General features: G+C 37.6%; 1 protein-coding gene across 2 annotated transcripts in view; it reads left to right on the top strand.

Moving 5' to 3' along the window:
• The first annotated feature begins 9,431 nt into the window (after positions 1 to 9,431).
• GABRA6 (gamma-aminobutyric acid type A receptor subunit alpha6) overlaps positions 9,432 to 13,469 on the top strand; it is an 82,286-nt gene continuing 78,248 nt past the window's right edge. For both annotated transcript variants that reach the window (XM_082255920.1, XM_082255919.1), the window contains exons 1-3: positions 9,432 to 9,698; positions 9,918 to 10,036; positions 10,222 to 10,289. In XM_082255920.1, the coding sequence (XP_082112046.1) occupies positions 9,658 to 9,698; positions 9,918 to 10,036; positions 10,222 to 10,289 (228 nt within the window). In that variant the 5' untranslated portion in view covers positions 9,432 to 9,657. The remainder of the gene's footprint in view (positions 9,699 to 9,917; positions 10,037 to 10,221; positions 10,290 to 13,469) is intronic.

The raw sequence follows: 13,469 nt of genomic DNA, 5'->3' as shown, positions 1-13,469 counted from the left end.
CTATAAACAAAAAAAAGAGCAACAATTTTGAAAAAAAAAAACACTATTTATCACATTCTGCTATATAACATTCTCAAAAAAAAAAAAAAAAAAATCTACATTTTTTAACATTCTAGGCCACCAATTTGTTTTGTGATCCTTACCTTAACTTCCCCTGTGAAGTCCTTGCACTACTTACAACAACAGCTAGACAGGTTTGGGGCAGTTTCCTATTACAAACTCAATGTAACTAAGTCTATGTGCTTGCCGCTCCCCTTGTCTCCTCCGGTAATGAAGTCCCTGAAATTGAAATATCCCTTTCAATGGACCACTAAGTCCCTCCCGTACTTGGGAATCTCTTTGGTGGCGCCTGCGTCTCTAACCTATCAGACTAACTTCTCTAAATTGCAGTCAATTGTCGCAGGGGATCTGCAGCACATTGCATCCTATGAGCTTTCCTGGCTGGGACGCATTGCTGCTCTCAAGATGTTGGCGCTTCCAAAGATATCGTATTATTTTAGGACGCTCCTTATAGCGCTGCCGGAGTCCTTTTTCCGCTGCATGGATAAGCTGTTTAGGAAATTCCTCTGGGGGGGCAAGGTACCCAAGATTCCATACTCTACGCTGCTTAAATCTAGGTCCAAGGGGGGAGTTGGCTTCCCACGCCTTAAGTCCTACCACTCAGCCGCCCTATTGGATCAGGCGAAGGCTTGGTTCGACCCGGCTTTGGACAAATTGTGGGTGCTGCTAGAGAGGGCAATGGTGGCGCAGAGACATCTACCGTCTTTGCTCCTTGCTGCTTTGATGAAGAGGGAAGTGTATACCCCCACCTGTCCTCCTTGCAGGCTACACTGGGCGCCTGGGGGGAGGTGCAGAACTTAGTAGGAACCCCGAAAATTAAGAGAGAATTGACACTGGCTGCCTATGAATTCCTCCTTCCCTCTTTGAGAGTTCCGTGAAAAACTTTCCCGGACTCCTTCACATACTATGATGTCCGCAAGCAGGTTTGAACCCCATCTTCTTTCTTCCATGCACAACTACACCATTATCATATTAAGTACCCTAACCCAACTATTGAGGTGCCCTCTGAAATCTGAGATTACTTGCATACAGAGTACCGTAAAACGAAAGGGTTGTCCTGGTTTTACCATAGCCTACACCTCCAGCGTGGGTGGAGTAAGTCGGCTAGCGTGTTGGCTTGGGAGAGCGACCTCTTAGTGACATTCTCGGAGCGGGACTGGCGGCTGACCATTCGCTCCTTCTATAAATTTATGCATTGCACTAATCATTGGGAGGTGGCTCTCAAAATCCTCCACCGTAGTTACCTGACACCAGTGAAGATGGCAAAGATTTTTAAAGACGCATCCACCACATGCTGGAGGGGTTGCAGGGAGAAGGGTACACTATTCCATCTATTGTGGCAGTGTAGGAAGATAAGAGGGTATTGGGCAGCGGTGTTTGCACTAATTATCTCCGTAACTGGAATATCGTTGTCCATGTCCCCAGCCCTCACTTTATTGAACTTGGGTATAAATGAGTTCCCTCGTCCACTTCGTTGTATAACCTCGCATATACTCACAGCTGCTAGGGCGACTGTCACCGTGGCGTGGCGGTCGGCTCTTGCACCCACGGTGGTAGAGGTTACTAATAGGGTTAAAACCTATTACTCTTATGAAAAGTTCTTTGCCAATTCCAATAATAGGAGCCTGCTGTTTGATCAAGACTGGAATCCTTGGTTACTAAAGTACCCGAGTTGAGGGATTTGCCTTCAATTCGGGTTTAACCTTCAACTGATGATATTGCTAACCTCCCTGGCAGTATGATTCTTTTGGATTTTAGGTGCTGAAAGCGGTACCATTATTTTGCATGTAATTCTTGTGAATGAGCAGCCCAAACCAACTGTATACATTTATTATATATATATATATATGAATGTATACATATATTATGTATATATATAGATATATATATATATACATATATACATGTATATATATATATATATATATATATATAATGTATACAGTTGGTTTGGGCTGCTCATTCACAAGAATTACCTATATATATATATATATATATATATATTTACATAAAAAGTGGTGTGTTTTACATTTGAATTTGCCGCTGGTTCCACCCCCCGGCGGACGTCACGTCGCCGGAGACGGAAGCCGGGGCTCGCAGACGATCGGGAGGGAGCTCCGCCGCCGCATACCGCCCGCATACTTCGCTGGATCCCAGAGAAAAGGTAAGTAAAACCTCTACCAGGATCCAGCGATCTTCCTAGCGCTACCCCGAGTGTAGCTCGGGGTTACCGCTTTTGGCTCTAAAATCTAACCCCGAGTCACGCTCGGCAATACCGCTAGGAAGGTTAATGATGACACATGCTTATATCTGAGGCTGTTGTTTAGACTGTCCGGTTGATAGTCTTTATGTCAAATCGTATGATTATCTCATGCGTAATGAGCTATATTGCACTATAGTTACTGTTACTTCTGGGTGCACCCCTTGCTAGTCTATGAGTAGATAAGGGGTACCCTGGGGGCTGGGTCCCGGTTCCTGCGGAGAGGGGGGGGGTGCCTGGCCACAGTATTGTTCCCTCTTGGAGTGGTCTGGGTGGCCCAGCCCTCCTGCTCGAAGTGGGGGATTCTGGCCTGGGTTCGGTCTCCGGGGGGCCCCGCCATTGAGGTTTTGGGGGGCACTTGGTTCATTTTCATACAGCATTGTATGGCGCATCTTTGTGTTTTTATTGTTTTTGTTCATTGCTGTATTGCCATTTCGTACAAGTGTACTGTGTTTAATGTTTGGTGTTTTGAAAACTTAATAAAAAACACAGTTTTGTGGTGCTATTTTGGTGCCAGTTCTCCTGGACATAGAATAGTTGCACTCTCAAAGATACATAGGTCTGCTCGCATAATTTGCTTTTTGTCCTTACAGGATGCATAAACAGGAAGTGTTTTTTTTGGAATTAAAACTAGCTTTAAATTGTTAGTTAAAATACTTTTACAATAAGAGAGAGAAAATAAAAAGAGTACAGCTCATAAAGAGGTTCAGAATTCAGGGAGTATTAAAAGTAAAGATATAATAACAAACAAAATTTGGAACTCTTTGCCCAGTGTGCAGAATACTTTGATATTAGATGCCCTCAACCCATTTACAAATGTGCCCCATGCTAGTACACCCATGTTGGGGATTATTGTAACCACTTCATTAAATTTAGATGGCTGTGAGTTAGGGAATACTGCGTATTTCCCTCTTCAGCGGAGAATACCAGAAGCTGTTTAGGATAATGGGTGTTTTTTATCTTACTTTAAGTAGAATGTTGTCCCCAAATGCCAGTGCTCTGGAGTATGATGGAACAATTAGTGCCATACCTCAAGAGTCCATGTTCCTTGACAGAGTGACACATCCTGAACCCCAAATTTTAGTGGATTTGGGTTACTTACATGTACAAGTGTGTCTATTAAACCCCTGCCTTCGAGAATAGATTTGACAAATATGGTTGAACAGCTCCTTGAGAGTTTATAACAGACAGGACATTTTTGCAAAGCAGGGCCAAGTCTCTTACTTACTTAATAGGGGAGATAAAAAAGGGAAGGTGCCAATTTTTTTCTGTAGAGATGTCTCTTTATTGCCTTGAGGAGGGACACCTATGTTACGATATGATGCTGTTGTTAGAGATAAATTTGGTTTTAATACAAGTTGCCTGGAAATGAATTGGTTTAGGTTGCAGAGCTTACGGCTATAAAACAGGTTTGTATAATAGGGAAAAGTTTATATATATATATATATATATATATATATATATATATATATATATATATATATATATATATATATATATATAGGTTTATAGATTTACAGTATGTTTTTATTACATGTTATAATTTGTCTGGTTTTTGATTGTGGCTGATTGTTGAGAGGTTTCCAACAACTATTGGTAAGTTTATGGAATGTGTTGGGCACATTATTAAGCCCATGACAAAGGCACCGTTAAATTGGAATTTTATATGGTAAACATAATGTCACTACTAAATTACATGTATTTAATGGTACCAAAATTCCTCTCCTGAGGAACCTAATCAGATAGATTTTAATCTTAAGAAAAATTAAATTGTAAATTCATGGAGAAGTTAAGTGTAAAATAATGTTTTAATGAAGGTGTAGAGTTCTGAATTAAAAAAATAATGTCTTTCTTTGTTTAACATTTTTCGTAAAATTGCAGAAGTTAGTTTACTTCAGTCGGTCTGAAACCACAAGTGAGAAGGTGGGATATATATAAAAAAGGTGTGAAGAGCTGAATTTTCTGCAAAATTCCTAAAGAAAAAGAATTATAGGAATACTGTCCTGAAATAAAACAGTTTTAGCTTATGGCTGGTATTTACAGTCATACTTCAATTGTCTCATTTACATTTAAGCCCCTAATAAATAACTTTTTGTTGAAAGTGCCTGTGGTCGCATGGATGCAGATTGGGAGGGCATTTTGTGCATCAGAATAATATAATTGCCCTGAACTTATTCCAATGTGTACACTAAATGGCATTAGGGTATTTTCTTTTTGTATTTAAAGAAACCTGAAATGAAAAAATGATGATGAGATTTTTTTTTTCTTTTTTCCATAAGATTTTATTGAAAGGGTTAAAACATACATGGAATAAGTATCACATGCCTAATAATAATATAACAATGAACAAAAAGAAAATGTTGTACATTATGAGCGATCATAAGACAGAACATATTTTAGCATGTTTACATGATATATAGAGATTTATTTTTTTTAAAAGATGGGGGGGGGGGGGAGTAAGTAAGGACTTCACTTTGTTGTAAAATTTGCTTATTACTATTGCTCTTCCGCCGACCTAAGGTAATATTAGTAACGGTACTGAAGTGGAATCTTGGGGTGTGAGAGGAAAGATTAGAATAGAAATGTGAAGGAGAGAAGAAAAAAAAATAAAGGGGTAGAGATATGGGAGAGGGAGAGGAGCTAGGTGGGATGGAGAAGAAAGGGAAGGGGCACCCACACCCCCTCTCTCTCCGTACTTGAGGAATCTTATAAGCTAGCATTACGTTATATGTATTATGCTTATTTTTTGTACTGAGTTTATGATCTTGTTATGAATAATTTTCCTATATGGAGCCAGAAGGGAGATGTTTAAAATGAAAAAGACTATAATAGACTAATGGATAAATGGTTTATATGGGTCTATGAATAACCCACTATCTGATTAGGTCGATGTTGTCTTAAAGCACTGTCAGCTATACCAGGTTTGTGTAAATTTGGAGATTTTTTCTTGTGATATACTGGTGATGAGTTCTTCTATTTTTTCCATATTGTTAAGTCTCTGAATCCATTCCTCTTTCATTGGGATGGTCCCAGAGCGCCAATGGCATGGTATACAGTGTCTCACCATATTTATCATAAATATCGCTAGTGATGTTAACTTACCTGTAAAAGTGAGTTGTTTTTGTATAACTAAAAATGGCATATATATAAGTTGGAGAAAATTCTCTTGTGGTCACTGAACACAAACTAAAAAATGAAAAAAAAAAGGGTAAAAGGGAGGCTGTCCTTGTATGGTAGTAAACCACATGCAGAGAGTCTCATGTCATATCCTGTTTTGTATACCATATAATACTGTATGAAAATAAACAAGCAATGCTTTTATGACACATGGGGTTTGGGTCTAAGTGCATTACTTCAAAGGCATTGTAAATATCTGGGCATGGCGGAACAGAGAAATGCCGGCAATTTATGCAATTAAATAGCAAGTAGTAAAAGTGATAATTAGTAGCAGAAGTATAGGGAAATAGAGTTACTAACACTTGGTTATCAAAAAAATCTGTAATAGTTCATGATACCTTCTAGGGTATTGTGGGATCTTTAAACTGAAATCCAATATGGACATTAAATATAGCTATTCAAAAAAAGCTGCAACACAATTGTTTTTTTTTTTCTTTAATGTTCTTTTATACAAATAACACCTACTGCAGATTAAAATGTTTGTTTGTTGGAGCAGAAACAGCTCCAGACACTGACCAGAAAGGAATCATTGTATATACACCCAAAATTATTAAAAGAGCTTAGTGGTGAGCTGGCAAAACCATTAACAGATTTATTTAACCAATCATTAGTAACAGGAGTCGTCCCGGAAGATTGGAAATTGGCAAATGTCGTGCCCATTCACAAGAAAGGTAGTAGGGAGGAATCGAGCAACTATAGACCAGTGAGTCTGACATCAATAGTAGGCAAATTAATGGAAACCTTATTAAAGGATAGAATTGTGGAACATCTTAAATCCCATGGATTGCAAGATGAAAAACAACATCGGTTTACTTCATGGAGATCATGTCAAACAAATCTTATAGATTTTTTTGACTGGGTGACTAAAATAATAGACGGTGGAGGTGCAGTAGACATTGCATATCTAGATTTTAGTAAGGCTTTTGACACTGTCCCACATAGAAGACTTATCAATAAACTACAGTCATTGAGCATGGACTCCCATATTGTTGAGTGGATTAGGCAGTGGCTGAGTGACAGACAACAGAGGGTTGTAGTCAATGGAGAACATTCAGTACAAGGTCATGTTACCAGTGGGGTACCTCAGGGCTCTGTACTGGGACCAATTTTGTTTAATATCTTCATAAGTGATATTGCAAAAGGCCTCGATGGTTAGGTTTGTCTTTTTGCTGATGACACAAAGATATGTAACAGGGTTGATGTTCCTGGAGGGAAACGCCAAATGGAAAAGGATTTAGGAAAACTAGAAGAATGGTCAGAACTCTGGCAATTGAAATTTAATGTGGATAAGTGCAAGATAATGCACCTGGGGCGTAAAAACCCAAGGGCAGAATATAGAATATTTGACACAGTCCTGACCTCAGTATCTGAGGAAAGGGATTTAGGAGTAATTATTTCAGAAGACTTAAAGGTGGGAGGACAATGTAATAGAGCAGCATGAAATGCCAGCAGAATGCTTGGATGTATAGGGAGAGGTATAAGCAGTAGAAAGAGAGAATTGCTTATGCCGCTGTACAGAACACTGGTGAGACCTCACTTGGAGTATTGTGCGCAGTACTGGAGGCCATATCTCCAGAAGGATATAGATACTCTAGAGAGAGTTCAGAGAAGAGCTACTAAACTAGTACATGGATTGCAGGAAAAAACTTACCAGGAAAGGTTAAAGGACCTTAACCTGTATAGCTTGGAAGAAAGAAGAGACAGAGGGGATATGATAGAAACTTTTAAATACATAAAGGGTATCAACTCGGTAAAGGAGGAGAGCATATTTAAAAGAAGAAAAACTACCACAAGAGGACACCGTTTTAAACTAGAGGGGCAAAGGTTTAAAAGTAATATGAGGAAGTATTACTTTACTGAGAGAGTAGTGGATGCATGGAATAACCTTCCTGCAGAAGTGGTAGCTGCAAATACAGTGAAGGAGTTTAAGCATGCATGGGATAGGCATAAGGCTATCCTTCATATAAGATAGGGCCAGGGACTATTTATAGGATTCAGATATATTGGGCAGACTAGATGGGCCAAATGGTTCTTATCTGCCGACACATTCTATGTTTCTATGTTTCTATAAGGGCATCCTTATTATAGAAAAAAAATATTGAAAATTCTATATTCTGCACTATGTGAGAATCAGTATGCTTTTGTGAGTCTGCAGGATATGGCTGCAATTGCAGGTGTGGCTGTGTTTTATGGATTAGAGTGTGTAAAAAGTTGTATTAAGCATTAAAGGCAGATGTCCCTTTCTTCTTGTGCATCATGTGATATGTCACATGATATGGGGAGACAGGAAGAAGATTTTTCCTTGTAGGTGCACATCTAAATTGAGAGCCAGATGGGTTGGGATGCAGCAATATATGTTTCAGGATGCAGAGTCCTTCAGTGCCCACTCGGTGATGCTAGCACTGTCTTGGAGACAAAGGGATTGATTTACAAAAGACAAATACAATGTTCACTTTGCACAGAAAGTTGCACTTTGCAAGAGAATTCACCCCGGAGTTTAGTGAATGAGTTGAAGCTCTGCTGTCTTTCATCATCCAATCATGTTTAAGTAAAAATGCTGGGTTTTTTTGCACATTTTTAAAGTTCTGGTATAAATTCCCTTGCAAAATGCAACCTCCCTTGCAACTTGACAAGCCTTTTGTCCTTAATATATCAACCTCAAAGCCTTTTAAATCTGAGCTACAGACAGATACAGAGAACACAACAGAATACCCAATATATTTATTAAACATTATTGTAAGTTTAATTTTTCTAGTTCAAGTACCTTGGTATCAGCCTTCAATGGTCCCCTGTAAAATAGTATTCAGATGAGTCAGGGTCAGCATAAGGAGCAAATAGGATGTGATGTATGCACATGTGCTAATCAAGAACATAACAGGAGGATCAGTTTATCTGCTGCTCTTACACTCAATCACAGGTTGAGCAGAAAATGTGACCAAGCTGTTTTGCTTACTAGCAGGAGAGAAAAATCCGCTTGCCAACATTGATGGGTTGACTGGTATGGACATTTAAATTCCAGGACTAAATAGAGTTATAGGAATACAACCTTTTGGCAGATAAAACAGCTCCCTTGCTTGAAGTCCAGTTTTAATGCAAATATTTACTATGCAGAAATGTAATAATATATTAGATTAACAATGCTGGTCAATTTTCTATCTTCCCTCGAAATAGTGATATCTGCTTTGTAGTATCACAATGAAATGAATGATGCGGTTTCAATAACAAATACATGTTTATCAGTGTCTGAATTCTTCACAATATAATTTCCAGCTGGTTTGTTCTAATGCAAGCAAAATGATCCTGCATGTTACATCATTAATTGAGGTAAATGAGTACAACTCTTTGCCTGACTTTGCAATGGACTCTGTGTAATAACCCACCCAATGAACTATAGCTTGTGGTGCTTAATGATTCAATTCCTGATTATTAAGTCCTAACTATCACGACACTAAGGCATAATTGACAGGAATATGTAATTGATGCACTTTTTAATCACCTTATATCTCTTTACTTAGGGTTAATGACTCTAGTTTACTGTGGTTTAAGGGATTAGTTCAATGGGAAAAAATTAATGAATCCATTTGTTCATGCTAATTGCATGGAACGCTCAGATCTTAAATACTATTTATTGGTTATTTTTCAAGGGCTGCAATATCTTTAAATCTGAAATAGAAATTAAAGCATTTTTTCTTAATTTTACACTAATCACACAACTTTAAAATTGAAATAAATTGAAATATATATATACATGACTTTTAGTACACATGGCAGGAGCAAGGGCCATTCTGTATCAGCGAGAAACCGTGGCTTGTCCAGATTTCCTAACAGGTCCCTGCTAATTCTTTGCCAAAACTAGCTGTGGATGTCTTCCTTTTAATCTCCCATAATGCCTTATTCGATTATTGTCAATGCTCTCCAAGCGTGTACTGTCCCTTCAAACATCTAATTCCCTGAGCTAAACAAGTCAGTTGAGTCTTAACCGTGATACGGAAATCAAACAGCAAAAAGGGGGGAGATTTTCCATCTGCACCATATACTTCTGCACTGAATTTTAACTGGATTAGTGAGAAAAAGCATAAAAAAAATGATGATGACATGTGAAACTTAACACGGGTAATTGGGTAAAAAGATTTCACTGGTCATTTTAACTGCACAGAGACATGGCTTGGATGATCTTTTGGTTATGCTACTTCAATTTAAGGTAAGTTAATATTACTAATTATAATATTCATGCTATTGTATTATAACTGTATTCATTTTTTTATTTCATTTATAATACTGTATGATGCTACAGTATCACTATGTGTCAGTGTATTGTAGTACATATGCATACATTATCGTATGTCATTTTTGTGTACTGAAATTGATTGCAATTTAACTGACTTAAGAAGTTTAAAACAATTGCTTTCCAATATCGTAGGGCAAGCACAGGTCTTGGAGAATACACAGTTCATGACAATATTTACTCTGAAAATATAACTCGTATCTTGGATAGGCTACTAGATGGTTATGATAACAGACTCCGTCCTGGATTTGGAGGTAAATTTTGTGAGCAAACAACTTTCAGTTAAACTATGAAAAATATTAAACTGCAGTGCCTAGTTTAACAGTAGTTATTTTTGGACCTTATATATAATTGATATGTTTAGTTATTTTATATTTTATTTGATAAAAACTAGTACATTTCTGTAATCATTATTATAATTTCTTGACATGTCTATCAGGTCCTGTAACTGAAGTCAAAACTGATATCTACGTGACTAGCTTTGGTCCAGTTTCAGATGTTGAAATGGTAAGGGTTATTTGGCTGTTTTTCCTTAAAAACTATTGGCAGTATATGTTTGATTTTAGTGTTTATATTTGTTACATTACTAGGGTGCTTACATTACATTATGTTGGTACAGTATACAAGCAAAGTGATTAGAGCAGATTACATTGTATAATCTTCTTGTCAATACATAGCATGTCACAGAAGGTACTAGTGTCCTATATACGTACTTAGTAGTTCTTTCTACAGATGTCTCTTAAAAACTGTTGGATTTAATATAAATCCTGAACTATGACAAAGTAAAATACATTCAAATAGTTAAACAAGTTTAAGATCTAATATCAGTGCCAGCATCAAAAATTAAAAGTAAGGAAACATTGGAGTTGATTTACTAAATGCAAATAGGCCGTGCACTTTGCAAGGGGGCTGCACTCATTTTCCCAGAAGCTTAGGAAATGTGGCAATGCTTCACTTTGTAAAGGATACTCAATCAGGTGCAAGAAAAATGTAAAAAAAAGTTTCACAATTCCTAAGCTCTGGGTAAATCGATTGCAACTGGACTTGCACAGTGCACAGTCTATTTGCCAGTTGGAGAGAAGAGGACTGATTTACAGTTCTCTCAGGTTTGATAAGTACTCATTTGGGACCTGTATTACATGGACTTTGGCCCTGAAGGGTTTCACATGCAAGGGAGTCTTGAAAAGCATCAGGAAGCAAGCAGCATTTGATAATGAGGTAGTGTGCAGTGGTTCAAAGCTGTGAACAAGTGTGGACTCTCTGGAGACTGGGACTCTGTGTTGTTGGGCTATTGTAGCTTGTCCTGTGACCTGAAACAGATGGGAATCCTAAACCCTAGTTTGGGACATAGATACTGGCGGTAAGCTGTGTTGTGTGGTTTTGTTTATAACTGGACAATGAACAGTTTGCTTCACTTTTACTGAAAAAAAAGCTGTTTTTGCGAGACCAATAAGGGGCTTTTTACTTTTACAAGCAGCTGGCTGGTGAACCTAAGTTTGGACATTACATGTTGTCATGCTGATCCTTTGACTTCACATGTTCTTTTTTTTAAATCTCTTTATTATTAAAAAACATTATTCATATTACATCCACATTCATAAAAAGAAAGAAACATACAAAACCGGTATACCTTAAATACTACTTTGAACCTAATCCTTTCCCCTCCCCTGCCCTTACTCCTACCCCCCCCCCCCCCAAGCCTCGCACCTCCCCTCCCCTCCCCTCCCCTCCCCTCCCCTTTCCTTTCCCTCTTTTATTCTCCTTCTTCTTCCTTTCTCCTCAGCTCTGTATATCCCCTTGTTTTTTTTAACTCTTTCCAACTATCCCAGATATCTTTACATTCCCCTCTCTCCTCTTCTCTACTACATCTTAGGTATTCTAAATTTCTTATTTTTTCTCATTTTTAATTCATTCACTAATAGTCGGTGCTTCTTCTTTTTGCCAGTGGAGAGGTATTAGACTTTTCGCTGCATTCATCAAATATGGGATTAAAGTTATTTTATATTGTTTTACTGAGCCTTTTATAGCATGGAATAAGCAGTACCACGGTTTTTATGGTACCTCTATATTTGTAATATTCTTAATTTGTACTAACACTCCCTTCCAGTACTTTTTTATTTTCAGGCATTCCCGCCATAAATGTGACATTGTTCCCAATACCTTACACCCACGCCAACAGTATGGTGACTTCCCAGTCTGGTATTTATGTGCTTTATCTAGTGTAAGATACCATCTAGACATGCATTTATAGTTAATTTTTGCTGTAATAATATCTAAAGCAGAGCCATGTACCATCTTCATACTTTTTTCTAATTGGTAATCTCCCCCCCTGTATTCCCAATTCCTTTTCCCACTTTTCTATGTATGGCTGTACTGCCGGTTCCATCATTGCCACCAGAATTTTATATATATTAGAAATACTATTCTTTGTGCCCTCTGACAAACAAATGTGTTCAAAAGGGAGCAGTTCTTTCTCTGATCTTAATGGTTGTGGCTATAATGCAACAACATGCATTAGCTGGCAGTATCTCCATTCATCCATCTTCCAATTCTTTTTTTTTTTTGCTTTAATTCTTATAGTGTACACACTTTTTGACTTCACATGTTCTAAGCCACTGACTAACACTTTTTTTCTTTTGGATAGAGTAATTGGGGTTATAACTTCATTTGGTATATTTCTCTTTAATACCTGCCCCATGTGATCATTGTTTTATTGAATCAGTACTATATAAGATGGAAAAGCAACCAAATGGGTCTGTTATGTTTTTTTTTTTAAAAACAATACTAGATATTATGCAAAGTATCAAAATGAACTTTACACTAATATTCCATGTTCTAAATGTCAAATTTCATTCCATCACCAAATACATTCTGTGATTAGATAACTACTCTTCTAGCATTAAAATAAAAAAGGCCTTAAAAAGTCAACTAAACTTTAAAAAGAGCTCAAGCTTTTTTTTTTTTTTTTTTTTTTTTTTAGAGTGGTTGTTGATACCCTGTGAAAATACTCTAAACTTGATTTTACAAATCAAAAAAAAAAAAAAAAATGTGAAGGGATTTAACGGTACTCTGTCTTGAAGGAGTGCAGTCATGAACAAGTGCCATGAAGAAGTGCCAAAGCTGCCCATACTGACCTGTTAAAGAAAATGATAGCTGCCTGGCTGTGTCTGTCAAGTACAAAAAATGAAAATTGAAATGTTTGGATCAAAGGTTGTCACCATGCATCGACAAAGAAATCAATGATGGCCATTAACATGTAAAAGGAAGCACAGATATCCTCAAATGGTTAAGTAACCAAATATTTTCAGAATTTATTAAAAACACACTTAAAATCCACTCACATGTAACATCAGGTGATTTTCTCTTTAGTGATAGAGTATAAATGTCTCACCATCTCCAGACACTACGGACTCAGCAAATCTTCCGGGTACCCTGTGACGAAGTCGGCGGTGACGAAATGCGTAGTGGTGTGGTTACACGGCGACCACTGGTGAAGTCAGGACAGAAGGAGGAATGAGACACAGAGACTTGCTCTGTAGTTTCCAGAGGTGATAAAACATTCCTAATCAATCAATAAAGAGAAAATCACCTGATGTCACAGCATATCATTTTAACCAATGCAAGTTTTTATTTGTTACATGCGAGTCGATATTTAGCATGTTTTAATACGTTTTGAAGATATTTGGT

The sequence above is a fragment of the Pelophylax lessonae genome (genome assembly GCF_965119305.1).
Source record: "Pelophylax lessonae genome assembly, chromosome: 4".
In the NCBI taxonomy this organism is placed as follows: domain Eukaryota; kingdom Metazoa; phylum Chordata; class Amphibia; order Anura; family Ranidae; genus Pelophylax; species Pelophylax lessonae.
This window is presented reverse-complemented; position numbering and strand designations above follow the sequence as displayed.